This window comes from Lynx rufus, unplaced genomic scaffold (assembly GCF_022079265.1).
Source record: "Lynx rufus isolate CCGP_SWC_20201006 ecotype Redwood Valley unplaced genomic scaffold, mLynRuf1.p SCAF_3, whole genome shotgun sequence".
Taxonomy (NCBI): Eukaryota; Metazoa; Chordata; class Mammalia; order Carnivora; family Felidae; genus Lynx; species Lynx rufus.
In genome coordinates, this window is record NW_025814845.1 from 159,849,710 (window position 1) to 159,870,517 (window position 20,808).

The 20,808-nt window shown below is 34.6% G+C and overlaps 1 protein-coding gene across 1 annotated transcript in view; it reads right to left on the reverse strand.

Moving 5' to 3' along the window:
- Positions 1-20,808, reverse strand: part of LOC124521203 (disintegrin and metalloproteinase domain-containing protein 18-like) — a 146,526-nt gene that overhangs the window by 23,067 nt on the left and 102,651 nt on the right. The window contains exon 17 of the mRNA XM_047092313.1: positions 16,693-16,773. Within this exon, the coding sequence (XP_046948269.1) occupies positions 16,693-16,773 (81 nt within the window). The remainder of the gene's footprint in view (positions 1-16,692; positions 16,774-20,808) is intronic.

Here is a 20,808-nt window from a genome sequence, read left to right on the forward strand (position 1 = left end):
CAGGGTAATTTGAAAGGCCAGTATATTACAATTTAAAGCTATGTGAAGAAATAAAGATTTCAAAAAAGGTAAATACACGTGAATTTTTAAAAGCTAAAATTGTTGTAAAAATTGTAACTCTACTTTTGGTTTCTACATGATAAGAAACTAATAGATTTAAAAAAACAATTATTAGTCTAAAAGTTAGTATTATTATAATCTTGGATTGTAGCTTCACATTTTGTTTCTACACAATTTAAGAGACTAATGAGCTTAAAATAATGATTAGTTTATGTTTTGGGATCCAAAGTAAAATGATTTAATTTGTGACATCAACAAATAATAGGGGTGACAACAGTACAATAAAGAAGCAAAGTTTTTGTATGTTCTTAAAGTTAAACTGGTATAAATTCAAATGAGAGTGTTATAACTTTAGTACATTAAATGTATCCCCAATGCAGTTTCACAAAGAAACTGCTATCAAATATACATGAAAGGAAAAGAGGATGGAATTTAAACATTTCAGTACAAAAAAATCAAGTGAACACAAAAAATTATAGTAATATAAATAAAAAGCTATTTTTTATTTATAATTTATTTATTTAAATTTATAATTTATTTGAAAGGTGTACCAAAAATAAACAGCAAAGTAACAAGTCACTGTTTATCCATAATTACTTTAACTGTAAATAAACTAAACTTTAAATAAAAAGACAAAATTGGCAAAACAGATTAAAAAAAACACATGATTTAACTATATGCTGTTTATAAGAGACTTAATTTAGATCCAAAGACAAATAAATTGAAAGTGAAAGGATGGAAAAGATATTTCATGCAAAAGTAACTGAAAGAGAACAGAGGTCATAATACTAATATCAGACACAATAGACTTTAAAAAGTTTACAAAAGACAAAGAATGATATGTTAAAAAAGATTCAATACAGCAAAAAGATATAGCAATTATAAATATTTATACACTTAGTAACAGACCTTCAAAATATGTTAGGCAAAAACTGATAGAATGTAAAGGAGAAATAAGCAGTTCTACAAGAGTTGACATTATGATTCCATAATGGGACTCAGCATTGACAACCAAGGCTGCAAATTGGACTTTAAACAGTGGCAGTAACTAGATCACCCTTGGTAAATGGGATTCCACCTTGTTTAACCCATGCATAATCTCCATAGCTGCTTGTCCATAGCTGCCACAATAACTAGTTTATTTATGTGAATGTGTCAGCATTTGGGTGGGCAATGATGGAGACTGGCAAATGTTAACCAGTCAAATAATTTTGTCTGTTTTTACTTTTGTGGCTGATCCTTCTGATAAGAGTTAACATTCTAAATGAAATTGTCATGAATTATGGTTCCTCCCATATGTTCATCCGCATGATCTCCTTAACCCTGATTTTTCAGTCTTTCTTTTTTTTGTCTTTTGACTAGCTGGCCAAGGAATTTACTATAGCCTACAAGTCAGTGTATATTTTAACATCAGTCTCTTTCTCTCTTCAACACAATATTATGATTAGCTGACCTACCAGAATTTCTACCCATAGGGAAGATTTATCATCACCAAAGTCTTTTAAGCTCATTCCTCACTGTGGTTGTAGGAAAGCCGTTATTTATATTTGACTTGTACCCACACACCAAGCCATCCATCTGTACATCAGGCTTTGGCATTGCTGATCTATCAGCTAGTCATAGAGAATCTTTCATGTATTCATAGGTGAAACTAGGGAGAAGTACCAATGCAAGACCAGAGAATTATATGGGAGTTTGGCCTACTTATTCTTTCATTGCTTTGGTTAGGCTCTTGCTTGATTCCAGATATACCACTTCAATCTTATAATGCATTATTTCAGATTTTACAAAATTTGTGACTTGGAAATCTTGGCAGAACAATTAGTTGTTGTTTCATGGTCAGAACTTCTTTCTCAGAGTGTAATAATACACCAGCAGGTATTTTTCCAAAAATGAAGAATTATCTACTGGAAATGGCATGGTTTCATTCCAAAAACCTGGGGTATACATTGCTATTCTATTAAAGCATAGAAGCATAATTCAGCATCTTTCCCCACCCCTGAAAGCAATAATACCATTTAATCTGGGTAATAGGACTGAAGCAATAGGGCTTGCATTTACCAGTCTGAGTCAGCTTCAAGGACCTCACCTACTATCTTCCCTACAGTAAGCTGATAGCCTTTCACATCACTTGATATATGGCTTGCAACAATATTTTCAGGTATATAATAGGTTGTTACTAGAATCTGAGGAAACCCAATAGTTGTCGTACTTCCATCTTAATAGTGGAAAATGTAAAACAAAATAATATGTCCTTTTCTTCAAAGGAGATGTCCTGATGACATAAACAACTGGACTCCTAATCATTTATTAATGTACAAGCCACTGAATATCCCTAGTATTTAGCTCTCATCCTCTGGAGCACATATGTCTTATAGATACCTACAAAGTGCTAGCTATTTTTGCTTATCTGGCCCATTAGCATGATATCATTGATAGAGATAAGCACTGTGATATTCTCCAGATGTCCAAATAATACAGATATTGTTTGATTACTCTATGAAAGAGGATGGGAAAATTAACCTAGTCCTGGGAAAAACTAAAATGTATATTGTTATTCACTCCATGTGAATATGATAACTATCAGATGATTTTTTTTTCTAATAAAGATGAACTGGAACAGATTTGTCTGATGAATAGCCACACACCATATACCATATCTTAATCTTTAGTAAAGACAACACATCTGGCAAATTACTGCAAATGTAAATACAACACTTTTGAGTTTGAGGATCCTATTATCATCCTTCAAGATATGCCTGGTTTTGTAGAGACTAGAGTAGTAACTTAAATGGAGATATTGTGGGGCCACTAACTTTATATCTGCTGTATTTTAAAGGTGACAATAATCGAAGCCATTTACACCAGGACGTGATATTGTTTTTGGTTTTATATTTTATCTGTCTAGGGAAGTTTCAGAGGCCTCCACTTGTATTTACCCATAAGACAGTTTGACACCACACATCAAAAGTTCTAGGTGGCAGTTTTGCCAAGCAGTATATATATAAATTCCAAACATACACATAAGGAGGGGGGAAATAGCCACTGGGTGAGTCCAAAGACCCAATATATCCTAGGAAAGAATTCCATTTATTATCTGATCCCTATATGTCCATGTCCTAAAAAAGGGAAAGTGATGAGTCTTCAGGTTTATGAGTATTTGTATCAGTTTGGACCTTGTGTCCAACAGTTCTCAAAATGTTTGGAGAACATTTACTTCAAAATATAGTTACATGAAGAAATGGCCATAGTTCTGGTCAAGAACAGGAAGAATCATCATCACATAACTATATTGTTTTGATCCTGTTGAGAACTTTGTATTTAAGATGCTGCTGCTTCTTTAGTTAGTGATTCATGGTCAAAAACCTTGCTCAGTTCCAGAAATGTGGCAAGAAGTTGTGACATTTTATTGGGACAACTGCTTTCAGCTTCCTGATTATCCTTTGTTAATTACAATTCATTGGATAGATTGAACAGTACTTGTGTTGGCTGCATATTTTTTCACCAACAAGAAATGTTTCCATAATTCTCTGAGGACCAGGCCCCTCTGGTTTGCCCTAGTATCTTGCCATTAATTATGATAATTTCTGATCATTATTGACTTCTATTGTCTCATGGTTCTGTCATCCCCATGGGTATCAATGAACCCAGATCTGTAATAGTATCTCCTACCATGAGCATGGACTACACTAAATTCCTAACCATTTCTAGTGCATTTTTAATTAAGTAAAATTAAGTAAATAAATGATATATCCTATGGACCTTCACGTGATCCACTGCCATTTTTAGGGTTAGGCCTTATATAGTATATCAGATTAGCATGCCCATTTATCTGAGGCTTATAATCTCTTCTTCTACCATAAATATTCTGGCATTTGTATTCATGTGGTATGAGCCATTTTTTCCCCATGGTTCTAGGAGACATCATAGAAGTGTACATGCTACATCTATTGAGGATTTTGTCAGTGTCCTTATAAAGGTCCTTCAAATCAATAAACATTCTCTAGGTCAACCTTATATTCTAGTTCTTTCATAAAACAAACTCAGAATTCAGTTCATGACTACTGTTCTTGCCCCTATTGGGGCAAGTCTTGCATTTCCTTTGGAGTGTAATTGCTTTTGTTCCTTATCAGGCCCAGAACATCTCCAGTCAAATTATACTGTAATTCTTATTATTGGTATAGTGGCAGAAAGAAAAGTGGGAGAAAATTTTAGGGGGCATGTGTTAACTTGCAAGTGCCAGACCTCTGTATAATCTTCTAGCAAGCAGGGAATTTCATCCCTTGACAGAAATAAATGAACCATTTCTGTAGGTTCAGATGAATCTGGAGATTTGAGATTTTGGGGGGATATCAATTCAGACAGCCACTTCCCACATATCAGAGTGTCATTACTTTCCAAGATTTTCTCATATATTGTCATAGGAGAACTTTTTTGTTGGAGGCTAGTTCTTTTTAATCAGTACATCATGTCTGATTGTCAACAATAAGTTACATGCCATGCTAAAAAAATCACAATTTGAAGAGACAGAGAAAGGTCTAGACCAGACATATATGCCAAAGATGTTGGAAGTATCAGACCAAAGATATAAAGCAGCCATGATTAATGTGCTTAGGGAAAGTAGACAACATAAAAGAACAGATGTGTAATATAAGCAGTGAGATAGAAATTCTAAAAAAAAATATTTTAAGTAATAGAAATCTAAAGCACTATATGGAAGACATGAATTCCTTTGATGGGCTTATCTGTATATAACCAAAGAAATAATCAGTGAGCTTGAGAAAATGTCAATAAAAAAAATCCAAAACTTAAGTGCAAAGAGAAAAAATAATAAAAAGATACAACAAAATATCCAAGAACTGTGGGACAATTAAAAAATATATACATGTCATGGGAATACCAGAAGGAGAAAAAAAGAAAGGGACAGAAAACTATTTGAAACAATATTGACATAATTTCCCCAAAGGTCCTATACATAAACTTCAGAGAATGTCAGGCAAGGCAAACATTTTAAAAATGCATGTGGAAATAACATTCAAACTGCAGAAAATATAAAAAAATGAAGAGAATATCTTGAAAGAATCTAGAAAATAAAAAAACCTTATCTACAGAAGAGCAAGGATGATAATTATGTTGTACTTTTCTTCAGAAATCATTGAAAGCAATAAGAGAAGGGAGTGAAATATTTAAATGCCGAAAAAAAACAAACAGCCACCTTGAACGTGTATCCATTAAAATTATACTTCAAAAAAGAAGGAAAAATAAAGACTTTCTTAAACAAACAAAATTTCAGAAAATTTGTCACAAATATACCTGCTTTGTAAGAAATGCTTCAGAAAGGACTGATGTAGATTAGAAACTCAGACATACGTACAGAAGAAAGAGTAAAAGAGAAGGAATACAGGAAGGTAAAATAAACTATTTTATTTTTCTTATTCTTTTTTTTTTACAAAGTTGATTTATTTACTTATTTGAGATAGAGAGCGTGAGCAGGGGAAAGGCAGAAAGAGAGAGAGAGAGAGAGAGAGAGAGAGAGAAAATCCCAAGTGGGGCCAGAACAAAGGAACCATGAGATCATGACCTGAACCAAAACCAAGAGTCAGACACTTAACTAACTGAGCCACCCGGCACCCTTTCTTTCATGAATTTGACCAAACTTTTAAGAAATAAGTTATATCAATTATTTACAAGCTTTTCCACAAAATGAGGCAGAAGGAACATTTGCAAACTCATTCTGAGGTCAGCATTATCACAATACCAAAACCAAAGACACTATAAGAAAAAACTACAGACCAATATCACTAATTAGCAAAAATGCAAAAATTCTCAAAAATATTAGCAAATCAAATTATAAAAGAATAATATATCACAATAAAATGGATTTTATTCTTGGTATACAGGTGAGGTTACCATTTGAAGATCAATGACTGTAACCTATCACACCATTAGGCTAAAAAGAAAAGTCATATGATTATATATCAATAGATTCAGAAAAAAGGACTTGACTAAACATATGCAATATATGATTGAAAATCACCAATCCAGTAAGAAACGGGGAAATTTCTCAATAGAAGGAAAATCTACAAAAATGCACACATAACATCATACTTAATAATGAGAAACAGAAGACCTACATATAGCCAATATGTACCTGAAAAGATGCTCAATATTACTGATCATAAGAGAAATACAAATCAAAACCACAATGATATATTACCCACACATGCTAGAATGGTTATTATCAAAAAGATGTGAAATAACAAGTGTTGGTGAGGAAGAGGAGAATAGGGAACCCTCATGTTGGTGGGAATGCAAATTGGTGTAACTACTGTGGAAAACAGTATGGATGTTCTTCAAAAAATTAAAAATAGGAATACCATATGATCCAGTACTTCCACTTCTTCATATGTATCCAAAGAAACCAAATCACTAATTTTTAAAGATGTTAATTATAGCATTTTTAAAATAATAGTCAAAATATGGAAACAACCTAAGTGCTCATCTATGAATGAATGGATAAAAAGATGTTATATATCCTCACCAGCATCTGGAAAACAGTGTAAAGTTTCCTCAAAAAATTAAAAATAGATCTACCCTATGACCCAGAAATAACACCGCTAGGAATTTACCCAAGGGATACAGGAGTGCTGATACAAAGGGGCACTTGTACCCCAATGTTTATAGCAGCACTTTCAACAATAGCCAAATTATGGAAAGAGCCTAAATGTCCATCAACTGATGAATGGATAAAGAAATTGTGGTTTATATACACAATGGAATATTACGTGGCAATGAGAAAGAATGAAATGTGGCCTATTGTAGCAACGTGGAAGGAACTGGAGAGTGTTATGCTAAGTGAAATAAGCCATAGAGAGCAAGACAGATACCATATGTTTTCACTCTTATGTGGATCCTGAGAAACTTAACAGAAGACGATGGGGGAGGGGAAGGAAAAAAAAGTTAAGAGAGGTAGGGAGCCAAAGCATAAGAGACTCTTAAAAACTGAGAACAAACTGAGGGTTGATGGGGGGTGGGAGGGAGGAGAGGGTGGGTGATGGGCATTGAGGAGGGCACCTGTTGGGATGAGCACTGGGTGTTGTGGAAACCAATTTGACAACAAATTTCATATTAAAAAAAAAGATGTTTTATATATGAATACTATTCAGCCATAAAAACAATGAAATATTGCCATTTGTGGCAACATGGATGGACCTTGAGGGCATTATGCAAAGTAAAATAAGTTAGAGAGTAGAAGGCAAATACTAAATGATCTCACTTATAGATAGAATTTTTATTTTTTATTTTATTTTTTTGTCTTAATACAGATGTTTATTTTTTATTTTTTTAATTTTAATATGAAATTTATTGTCAAATTGGTTTCCATACAACACCCCGTGCTCATCCCAACATAGATAGAATTTTTAAAAACAAGCATATAAATACAGAAACAGATTGGTAGTTGCCACAGGTGGGGGGAGGGGGGATGATGGGTGAAATGAGTAAAGGTTGTCAAAGGTAAAGTCCCCAGTTATAATATAAATAAATTATGGAGATGTGATGTAAATATGATGAATATAGTTAATAATATTGTATTGAATATTTGAAAGTTACCAAGAGAGCAGATCTTGAAACTCCTCAGCACAAGAAAAAAATTGTAATTATGTATGATGATGTATGTTAACTAGAATTATTGTGGTGATCACTTTACAATGCATACAAATATGAAATCACTAAATTATACACCTGGATTATACCTCAATAAAAAAAAGGCATACATAAGAATACATAACAGACTAGGGAAAAACCTAAGAAAAAATAAATTGAAAAGAGTAAAACAAGAGACAAAGTTGAGGGAGAAAGAGGAAAAAAGAACAAGTGGCAAGAAGAGAGTAAGCCATGGGGTTCAGAGAAAAAAAAGAACTTATTTTGTGAGATTTCACTTGTGTGTTCGGGGTGGAGGGTCACAGATGAGAGGCTCCAATGTAAAATAATATGAAAGAAAATTATGAAGAATAGGAAAAAGGAATATTATTGGTGTTCCCTAGATTTATAAATTGCATCCCCTTTATTGTTTTTCAGGAAGCAAATGTTTTTTATTATTTTTAATTTAGATATGCTTATTTGAATGTGACTTTCTCTAAGGTTTGAATTCATTTTTAAATATACAGATAGGAAATTGCTCTACCTTATTTAGAATTTCACAGTAATATGGCCTACTACCTTGAAGGAAAATAAGAAAAAATAGTGAGAATATAGCTAGAAGCTCTCCTGCTAAGATCAGGAACAAGGCAAGGACGTTTAGTCTTACTACTTTTCTCTTTCAACATTATACTTAAAGTCATACCTAATGGTTTTAGTCATAAAAATTTATGGTACCTAATGGTTTTAGTCATAAAACATATGACTTTAGTCATACCTAAAGAATTTAAATATAAAACCTTAAGAACAGGAAATAAGAACAGGAAATAAAAGATATAAAATTGGGAAAGAAAGAAATACAATTTTTTCTTCTCAGATGAGATGATTATGTAAATTATCCCAAAGAATCGACAAAAAGAGATATATGAGCCAATAAGTGATTATGTAAGGTAGCATAATGAAAGTTTAATATATAAAAGTCAATTGTGTACTTATATATAACAATAAACAATTGGCATTTGAAATTAAAAACAATGCCATTTATATTAGCACCAGAAATAATTGGTTTCAAATTTACAAGACCTGTATTAGGAAAACTGCAAAAGTCTAATGTAACAAACTCAAAGATGTATAAAAATGGAGACATATTCCATGTACATGGATATGAACATTCAATATTTTCAAGATGTTAGATCTTCCACACTTGATCTATACATTCAATACATTCCCAAGAAAAATTCTAGTTGGTTATTTTCTGGTTTATGATAACTTATTTGGCAAACTAATGTTTATATGGAGAAGAAAAAGATGCAGAATAGCCAACATAATGCTGAAGAATAAAGAAGAACCATTTAACTACTTGACATGTATACATTTTTTAAGGCTACAATAATCAAAACAAATTAATGGAATTAAGTAGAGAAGATAGAATTAAACCCACATAAATATAATCAACTGATCTTTGATAATGGAACAAAGGCAGGTAGTTCAATGGAGAAAAAATCATCTTTCAGCAAATGATGCTGGATATTCACATGCAAAAAGTTAGTACTTATTATTAATTTACTTAACTAAGTTACTAAGTACTTAGTTAACCTTTTATAAAAATTAGCTCAAATGGATCATAGATCTACATGTAAAATACAAAACTGTAAAACTTCTAGAGGATAAAATTGGAGAAAATCTCCATGACCCTGGATTTGGAGATAACTTTTTAGATACTTCAAAAGCATGTCATATGAAAGAAAGACATGGAATTGAATACTGAAAACTTTGTCTTTAACAACAGAGACCAGATTCAGGAATGCCCACCACTTACAGTCAATCAATAACTAATATTTTCAATATAATCTGCTGTTCTTTCCTTAACTTGTTGATATTCATATGTAGATTATTACTTTTCAGAGTAATAAAATTATAAATTGCTAGGGAGATTAATTGAAACAGAAGTATATACTCAGAAGAGTTGAAAATTTATCTTTACACAAAAACCTGTACATGGATATTTAAGTAATTATATTCATAATTGCAAAATTTTGGAAGCAAACAATATGTCTTTCAGAGATGAATAAATAAACTCATATCCAGACATGAAGAAATCTTAAGTGTATGTCACTAAGTTAAAGAAGTCACTTTGAAAAGGCTTTATAACTATATAACTATATATACTATGTAACTATATAAGATTCTAGAAAAGGCTATATACTAACTATATAACATTCTGGAAGAGGCGAATCTATGGAGACAGTAACAAAATCAGTGGCTGCCATAGGTTGGGTCTGGGGGAGAGAAGAGGCACACAGAAGATTTTTTAAGCCAGTGAAAATTATTATTATAATGTGTATTATAATAATGGATACATGTCATTTTACATTTGTCCAAAACCATAAAATATACAACACAAAGAATGAACCCTAATGTAAACTCTCAGTAGTTTGGGTAATTATGATGTACCAGTATAAGTTCATCAATTGTAACAAATGTACACTTTTGATGCAGGAGGCTATACTTATGTCAGGGAAAGAGACATATGGGAAAATTCTATATTTTTCCCTCAGGTTTTCTGTGAACCTAAAACTGCTCTTAAAAATATTCTTATTAATTTTTTTTAAAAAGTATATTATAAATGAAAAAAGAACAGGAGGGAGGGTCGGGAAGATGGTGGCATAGAAGGACGCTGGGCTCACCGCGTCCTGCTGATCACTTAGATTCCGCCTACACCTGCCTAAATAACCCAGAAAATCGCCAGAGGACTAGCAGAACGGAGTCTCTGGAGCCAAGCACAGACTAGAGGCCCACGAAGAGGGTAGGAAGGGAGGAGAGGCAGTGCCCGCTACACGGACTGGCGGGAGGGAGCCGGGCGGAGGGGCAGCCCGCTGGCCAATCAGAGACCCCGAGTCTGGCTTGCAAAGGTGGAGGGGCTGGACTGAGTGTGTTCGGACAGCAAGCGGGACTTAACATCTGAAAGGTTATAAGTTAACAGCTCTGCTCAGAGAACTGGAGGGCTGGAGGACAAGGGAGGGAGAGTTGTTGAGCCCCGGACGACAGAGCTCAGCTTGGCGGGGAACAAAGGCGCTCGCCAGCGCCATCTCCCTCGCCGCTCCCCCAGCCAAAATCCCAAAGGGAACCAGTTCCTGTCAGGGAACTAGCTTGCACCACGCAAACACCCAACGCTGTGCTTCTGCAGATCCATCCGTCCAGTGGCGGGTCTGACTCCCTGCTGCTGCCACAGGGCCCCTCCAGAAGCAGATCACTGAAGGGTACCCGAGCAGAGCCTGCCCCTCCCGCCCTACAGACATCACAATGACTCTAAACCCATATCTTTCTATAATAACACTGAATGTAAATGGACTAAATGCACCAACCGAAAGAAATAGGGTATCAGAATGAATAAAAAAACAAGACCCATCTATTTGCTATCTACAAGAGACTCATTTTAGACCTGAGGACACCTTCAGATTGAAAGTGAGGGCATGGAGGACTATCTATCATGCTACTGGAAGTCAAAAGAAAGCTGGAGTTGCCATACTTATATCACACAAACTCGACTTTAAATTAAAGGCTGTAACAAGAGATGAAGAAGGGCATTATATAATAACTACAGGGTCTATCCATCAGGAAAAGCTAACAATAATAAATGTCTATGCACCGAATACAGGAGCCTGCAAATATAGAAAACAATCACAAACATAAGCATTATTGATAAGAATGTGGTAATTGCAGGGGACTTTAACACTCCACTTACAGAAATGGATAGATCATCTAGACACACGGTCAATAAAGAAACAAGGGCCCTGAATGATACATTGGATCAGATGGACTTGACAGATATATTTAGAACTCTGCATCCCAAAGCAACAGAATATACTTTCTTCTCCAGTGCACATGGAACATTCTCCAAGATAGATCACATACTGGGTCACAAAACAGACCTTCATAAGTATACAAGAATTGAGATCATACCATGCATACTTTCAGACCACAATGCTATGAAGCTTGAAATCAACCACAAGAAAAGGTCTCAGCAACCTCCAAAAACATGAGGTTAAAGAACACCCTACTAATGAATGAATGGGTCAACCAGGCACTTAGAGAAGAAATTAAAAAATATATGGAAACAAACAAAAATGAAAATACAACATTCCAAACACTTTGGGATGCAGCGAAGGCAGTCCTGAGAAGAAAATACATTGCAATCCAGGCCTATCTCCACAAACAAGAAAAATCCCAAATACAAAATCTAACAGCACACCTAAAGGAAATAGAAGCAGAACAGCAAAGACAGCCTAAACCCAGCAGAAGAAGAGAAACAATAAAGATCAGAGCAGAAATAAACAATATAAAATCTAAAAAAAACTGTAGAGCAGATCAATGAAACCAAGAGTTGATTTTTTGAAAAAATAAACAAAATTGATTAACCTCTAGCCAGGCTTCTCAAAAAGAAAAGGGAGATGACCCAAATAGGTAAAATCATGAATGAAAATGGAATTATTACAACCAATCCCTCAGAGATACAAGCAATTATCAGGGAATACTATGAAAAAGTATATGCCAACAAACTGGACAACCTGGAAGAAATGGGCAAATTCATAACACCCACACGCTTCCAAAACTCAATCAGGAGGAAATAGAAAGCTTGAACAGACCCATAACCAGCAAAGAAATTGAATCGGTTATCAAAAGTCTCCAAACAAATAAGAGTCCAGGACCAGATGGCTTCCCAGGGGAGTTCTACCAGACATTTAAAGCAGAGACAATACCTATCCTTCTCAAGCTATTCCAAAAAATAGAAAGGGAAGGAAACGTCCAGACTCATCCTATGAAGCCAGTATTACTTTGATTCCTAAACCAGACAGAGACCCAGTAAAAAAAGAGGACTACAGGCCAATATCCCTGATGAATATGGATGCAAATATTCTCAATAAGATACTAGCAAATCGAATTCAACAGCATATAAAAAGAATTATTCACCATGATCAATTGGGATTTATTCCTGGGATGCAGGGCTGGTTCAACATTCGCAAATCAATCAGTGTGATACACCACATTAATAAAAGAAAAGCAAAGAACCGTATGATCCTGTCAATCGATGCAGAAAAGTCATTTGACAAAATTCAGCATCCATTCTTAATAAAAACCTACAAGAAAGTCGGGATAGAAGGATCATACTTAAAGATCATAAAAGCCATTTATGAAAAGCCCACAGCTAACATCATCCTCAACGGGGAAAAACTGAGAGCTTTTTCCCTGAGATCAGGAACACGACAGGGATGCCCACTCTCACTTCTGTTGTTTAACATAGGGTGGAAGTTCTAGCATCAGCAATCAGACAACAAAAGGAAATCAAAGGCATCGAAATTGGCAAAGATGAAGTCAGGCTTTCGCTTTTTGCAGATGACATGATATTATACATGGAAAATCCGACTGACTCCACCAAAAGTCTGCTAGAACTGATACATGAATTCAGCAAAGGTGCAGGATACAAAATCAATGTACAGAAGTCAGTTGCATTCTTATACACTAACAATGAAGCAACAGAAAGACAAATAAAGAAACTGATCCCATTCACAATTGCACCAAGAAGCATAAAATACCTAGGGATAAATGTAACCAAAGATGTACAAGATCTGTATGCTGAAAACTATAGGAAGCTTATGAAGGAAATTTGAGGAAGATATAAAGAAATGTAAAAACATTCCAAGCTCATGGATTGGAAGAATAAATATTGTCAAAATGTCAATACTACCCAAAGCTATCTACACATTCAATGCAATCCCAATCAAAATTGCACCAGCATTCTTCTCGAAGCTAGAACAAGCAATCCTAAAATTCATATGGAACCACAAAAGGCCCCGAATAGCCAAAGTAATTTTGGAGAAGACCAAAGCAGGAGGCATCACAATCCCAGACTTTAGCCTCTACTACAAAGCTGTAATCATTAAGACAGCATGGTATTGGCACAAAAACAGACACATAGGCCAATGGAATAGAATAGAAACCCCAGAACTAGACCCACAAACGTATGGCCAACTAATCTTTAACAAAGCAGGAAAGAACATCCAATGGAAAAAAGACCGTCTCTTTAACAAATGGTGCTGGGAGAACTGCACAGCAACATGCAGAAGGTTGAAACTAGACCACTTTCTCACACCATTCACAAAAATAAACTCAAAATGGATAAAGGACCTGCATGTGAGACAGGAAACCATCAAAACCCTAGAGGACAAAGCAGGAAAAGACCTCTCTGACCTCAGCCGTAGCAATTTCTTACTTGACACATCCCCAAAGGCAAGGGAATTAAAAGCAAAAATGAACTACTGGGACCTTATGAAGATAAAAAGCTTCTGCACAGCAAAGGAAACAACCAACAAAACTAAAAGGCAACCAACAGAATGGGAAAAGATATTTGCAAATGACATATCGGACAAAGGGCTAGTATCCAAAATCTATAAAGAGCTCACCAAACTCCACACCCGAAAAACAAATAACCCAGTGAAGAAATGGGCAGAAAACATGAATAGACACTTCTCCAAAGAAGACATCCGGATGGCCAACAGGCACATGAAAAGATGCTCAACGTCGCTCCTCGTCAGGGAAATGTAAATCAAAACCACACTCAGATACCACCTCACGGCAGTCAGGGTGGCCAAAATGAACAAATCAGGAGACTATAGATGCTGGAGAGGATGTGGAGAAACGGGAACCCTCTTGCACTGTTGGTGGGAATGCAAATTGGTGCAGCCGCTCTGGAAAACAGTGTGGAGGTTCCTCAAAAAATTAAAAATAGACCTACCCTATGACCCAGCAGTAGCACTGCTAGGAATTTACCCAAGGGATACAGGAGTGCTGATGCATAGGGGCGCTTGTAACCCAATGTTTATAGCAGCACTCTCAACAATAGCCCAATTATGGAAAGAGTCTAAATGTCCATCAACTGATGAATGGATAAAGAAATTGTGGTTTATATACACAATGGAGTACTATGTGGCAATGAGAAAGATTGAAATATGGCTGTTTGTAGCAATGTGGTTGGAACTGGAAAGTGTTATGCTAAGTGAAATAAGCCATACAGAGAAAGACAGATACCATATGTTTTCCCTCTTATGTGGATCCTGAGAAACTTAACAGAAACCCATGGGGGAGGAGAAAGGGGAACAAAAAGGGGTTAGAGTGGGAGAGCCAAAGCATAAGAGACTCTTAAAAACTGAGAACAAACTGAGGGTTGATGGGGGGTGGGAGGGAGGGGAGGGTGGGTGATGGGTATTGAGGAGGGCACTTTTGGGATGAGCACTGGGTGTTGTATGGAAACCAATTTGACAATAGATTTCATATATTGGAAAAAAAATAATAAAATAAAAATGAAAAAAAAACAAAACAAAAAAAACCCTAATCATTTGGATAATTTATAAATAACTATGAGAGTAGTGAAAAATAATTTTGAAATAATTCAAACTGAAAACCTCTTTTGTGTAAATATTCAATCAGCTAAAATACTGACAAGAAATTTATTTCACTGTACTTTTCCAGACTTTTAACAGCTATTTTTCTGATTTTTATACAAATAAAACTTAAGCCTAAAAATAAGAAAGATAGAAAGCAAGAAAGAAAGAAAGAAAGAAAGAAAGAAAGAAAGAAAGAACAACACTACCATAACTGCCAATAATTCACAATAATATGTCTAAGCAACTACATGTTCTTAAAATTTGAACTAAAGTTGGAAATTATAGAGTTGTAAATCAACTCTATGAATTGTAAATAATAAAGTTGCCTATCTGTTGACATGTCATTGGAAAGTAAACAGAGCTTCTCCTAGATTTAGATTTTACTTGACATTTTAATTTTAATTATGAAACTAACAAATAGTGAAAATTCTTAAAATAAATACAGAAGTCTAATCTTACTTATTTTAATGTCATTTTTCATAGTGAAAAATTTTATTAAAAATACAAAAGTGTAAATAAAATAAAAATGGCAGTAGATGAAGAAAATAAATTTGTGTCCAATAAAACAGTATCAATAATCTATAATCTCTAACTTTGTTTTGAGATTTAATAAAAGTCATTAAGGCTAAAGACTTACAGTGGAAAGTTAAACAAAGAAAAACAAAAGATCAGAACAATAACTATATAGAAAGTAAAAAACAAAACATTAAAATATAGTTATCCTCTTTGTTAACAACCTATAGAAAATTAAAGATAATGCAAAAAGCATTTTATATAGTCTAAATCCAAACAATTTAAAAATTATAAAATTGAATCCTATAAGTTTGGTAAGTTTGAAATAACTTTTATAATGTTGAATGCATCTTACACTGATTTTGTTTTAGGAAAAATAATTTAAAAAGAACCAGAACTATAAATTAAAGAAGTAAAAATTAAACATAAATGTGACAGCAAATTTGTATTATTAGATTAAGATAGTTAAGCAGTTGGGAAGAAATAAAAATTTTTGCATAAGGATACATTTCCTATTAGAAATCTCTTCATAGGAACAATCAGAAAATTCGCTAATGTATCAACATGGTTTTAAGTGTACTCTGTATAAAATATTATATAGCCATAAATTTTAATTATTAAGAGTATGAGGGAGAACTAATATATTCATATTTATATTTATTTTATATGAATTTTATATAAATATGAATTTATATAAGTAAATTTTTATTTATAAGTAAATGATTTATGTTTATAAGTACATATTTATAAGTAAAGCATGAACTTATTGTCATAAGAAAAGAATAAATGGTTTTCATTGAAACATGTTATTAATTCATAAGTTGTGGGTGCTTACAATAAATTCAACACATGTAGTACAATATATTTAACAGTCTTTGAATTAGCTTCACTGATTTTCTTTATATTGATTAGCTATTTCTGGACCAGGTCAGATTAAAAGTAACCTAGAGTCTCAATTCTCCCAAAAGAGATAATATTTTTATTTTTAATTACCCACAAAAATAACATTTAACTTAGAACTATAAAAAAAGTTACTTACTCCATTTCCTCTGCATTTTGTAGCAGCATTACAGTTATATTCCATCAAGTGAACTTTTTTGCAGGTTTTATTTATACAATACTAAAGTAAAACACAGATAATATTTCATAATCATTCATACATTTGATATAACATGAGAAAAGAATTATTTCTTATATGCCCAATTTGAGACTTTTTATTCCATATTACTCTCATTTTGGTACAAAAAGTCTAGCATTCCAATACAAAATCTAAACAATAATCAATTAAAGAAAAATAACTTGGGGGTTTGCCTTGACATAGTTTTTTTATAATAATGTAATATAATTTGGCCTTTAGGAATTAAATTGAGAATCTCCATAAGGGAGATTTTCTATATTATGTTAATATTCTGTTATAAATAATTGGTTAGTGTTAATGATTTGTGCCCTCAAAACTTGGAACATAATTCATTAATTTTGTTTTGGTTTCAAATGTAAGTGAATATTTTGGATTATAAATTATCATGAATCTTTGTTATAATATTGATAAGAATAGTTTGTCAAGAGAAATATTTTAACTTCATTTGTAACCATTGTAAAACCCTTGTTCCATAAAAATGGGTAATCCAGTGGTAATTAGTCACCAGTATATGTAACTTTTGCTTCCTTTACCATTTTATATTTTGTTAACTGGCCTCCTGGCTTATGTTCTTTTATTTTATTTTAAAAAGCACTATACATTATAAGTAATACATCAAAAATATGAATATATCAAATAAAAATAAAAATTTGTTTTTGCAATTATTTCCTGAAAATTAACATATACCCAATACATAAAGTTGCATAGGCAAGCCTACATTTGCCTCCTCTTTTCAACATATTTGAAATTCTAGCCAGTGCAATTAGGTGATAAAAATAAATAAAAGGCATACAAATTGCTGAAAAAGAAGTAAAATAATCTGTTTGCAGATGACATAATCGTACATATAGAAAAATCTAAAGACTCCACATGTAAAAAGCTTGTCAGAACTAATCAAAAAAAGTAAATTTGCTGAATAAAATATTAACATACAAAAATCAAATGTATTTCTTTACAGTAACAATAAACATTTTTTTAATTAAGAAAACAATTCCAATTATAACAGTATAAACTATTATTAACCAACTAAACTAAACAAGATGATAAATGATATGTATGCTGAAAACTACCAAGAAATGCTGAAAAAAATTAAAGAAAGCCTAAAGAAATGGAAAGATACCCATTCATACCCGTTCATGGACTGAAAGACATAATACTGTTAAGATGTTAATGCTATCTAAAACAATTTACAAATTCAATGTAGTCTCTGTTAAAATTCTAATGACACTTTTTCAGAAATAAAAAATCCATCCTAAAACAATTTCAAGGGACTTCAAATTGCCAAAACAGACTTACAGAAGGACAAAGTGGGATAACTCACACTTCTTGAGATCAAAACTTTCTACAAAGCTACAGCAACTAAAACAATGTGGTCATGGAATAAATTCAGGCATTACTGATGAATGGAATATATTAGTCAAGAAATAAATCCTCTCATATATGGTCAAATAATTTTCAAGAAGTCTGCCAAGTCTGTTCAACGGCAAAGGACAATGCTTTCAACAAATGATTCTGGGATATTGGATATCCACATGCAAAAGAATGAAATTAGACCCTTATCTTATACCATCTGCAACAACTAACTCAAGATGTATTGAAGACCTAAAGAACTAAATGATAATACTCTGAGAAGACACAGGGAAAATCTTCATAACATTAATTTGGAAATACGTTTTTGGATGTGATACCCAAACGACAGGGAACAAACAAGAAAACAGATATACTGGACTTAATCAAAATTAAAAGGACTTTTGTCTGCAAACGACATTATCAAGAAACTGAAAAGGCACCCACGGAATGGAAGGAAATATTAAGAAATCATTATCTGGTAAGAGATTAATATCCAGAGTTTATATTACGGATTGGTATACAAGTATATATTAAGGATTCCTTAAACTCAAGAACAACAACGAAAACCAACACCAAATTAAAAATGGGCAAAAGACACAAATAAACATTTCTCTAAGGAAGACATAGGGATGGACAACAAGCTTGTGAAAAACTGTTCTACATCACTTATTATCCAGAAAGTGAAAATTAAACACAGTAAGATGTTACTTCACATCTGTTAAGATGGCTATTATCAAAACAGAAACAAAATACAACATAAAGTGTTAATGAGGAAGTGGACAAATTGGAACCCTTGTGAATTACTAATGGCAACGTAAAATGGTACAGCTACTGTGAAAAACAGAAGAGCCATTCCTCAAAAAGATAAACACAGATTTGGAATATGATCCAGCAAATCCATGTTTAGGTATATATCCAAGGAATTAAAAGGCAGGGACTTGAAAAGATATTTGTACACCAAATGCTATTCATAGCACCATTATTCACAAGAGCTAAAAGGTAGAAACAACCTAAATGTCCATTGACAAACCAATAAACAAATGTGGTATATACAAACTATGGAATATTATTGAACCTTTAAAAGAATGAAATTCTGAGGTTGGAAAGGTAGCAGAGTAGGAGGACCCTAGGCTCACCCTGTCCCATAGCTTCAACTAGATATCATCCACATCCAAGTTAACAAACTGGAGAGTGATGGGAGGACTGGAAGAAAAAGCTCCACAATTAAATATAGAGAAGAAGCCACATCTGAAAGGTCAGGAAGGTCAGAAAGGTGTAGGGAGGCATTGGAGGGAGGGAGCTGAGCTTGTGGAGAAGGCAGAGAAACAATTCTTCACACCAGGGACCTCACATGGGGATGACTAATCCCCATAATGTTTGGCTTTAAAAACCAGAGGGGCTGATAGGCCACTTGGCTGGCTCAGTCAGTAGCGCACTGGACTCTTCATCTGAGGTTTGTAAATTTGAGCCCCACATTGGGTGTAGAGATTAGTTAAAAAAATAAAATCTTTTAAAAAAAACCCAAAGTTGCTTATTTCTGTGTTTATAAAATCAGTGGTGCTTACAGCCTAAGAGCTTTAAAATCTGCTGCCTCAGCACAAGGCATGCAGCGTGGCAAGTGATACCTGGGTCACTGCCCTTAAAGAGACAGCAGCCCACAGAGAGCAGCATAAAAATGACAGTTTAAGGGGACCTGGGTGGTAGTTGAATCTTGGTTTGGGCTTGGGTCATGATGCCAGGATCATGGGATTGAGCCCTGGACTGGGCTCCATGCTGAGCATGGAACCTGCTTGGGATTCTCTCTCTCTCCCTCTGTCCCTCTCTCCTGCTTGCATGTGTGCTCTGTCTCTCTAAAAAAGAAAAACAAAAAAACAAAACAAAACAAAAAGTTTACACAACTCTGGGGAGAAATGGGAGACAGATCAATTCATACTGATTTCAGAGTGTGTTGGGGGACTTCTCTGAAAATGAGGGAGTTGGAAGACACCATTTTCTTCCCCAGCCTTGCAGTATAAACACAGAGCCACCTGCAGGAGGCAGGACTGCACAACACTTGCTACCTAACCCTCTGCCAGTGCACTATGCCCAAGTATTCTCCTAAGGACTAGCCTACTCCAAGCCTGCTAGGTATGGCCCTGGGCTCAGGGAAAATTTTGTCAAAGCCACGCATGTGCCTCAACAAGCTGTCAGGTGCACAGCTACCACAGGACAACATGCACATCCACTGTAGCACACATTTGCCTACAGGTGCCATTGTGCACCTTCCCCAACCAAGTGTCCCTAGCCTTCCTGTGCACTGTGTCTTACTGCATGCCCCAGCTGCTGTCCTGCTCCATGCCCAGCCAACAGGTGCACAGCAGCCACCCCACCGGGCCCAGACACCACACCATGCACAGCTGCAGACCCCAGCCATCCTGGCACACTGGGCCCAGGCACACCCAGCCTTCCTTGGACACTGCACCTAGCCTTGCTCACCTAGCTGCCTTGGCACACAAATCCCACCCCCTTCAGTGCTTTGGAGGATCTGACACAGGACTAGTGGCCCAGTGAAAAATTTGCTAACCCCAGCATCCCACTCCCTAGTTCTCTGGCAGGCATGCCCCCCAAGAGCTGGACTTCCTAGGTCCTGCTAACATCACAGAGAGCAAACACAGTCCCAAATAGTCA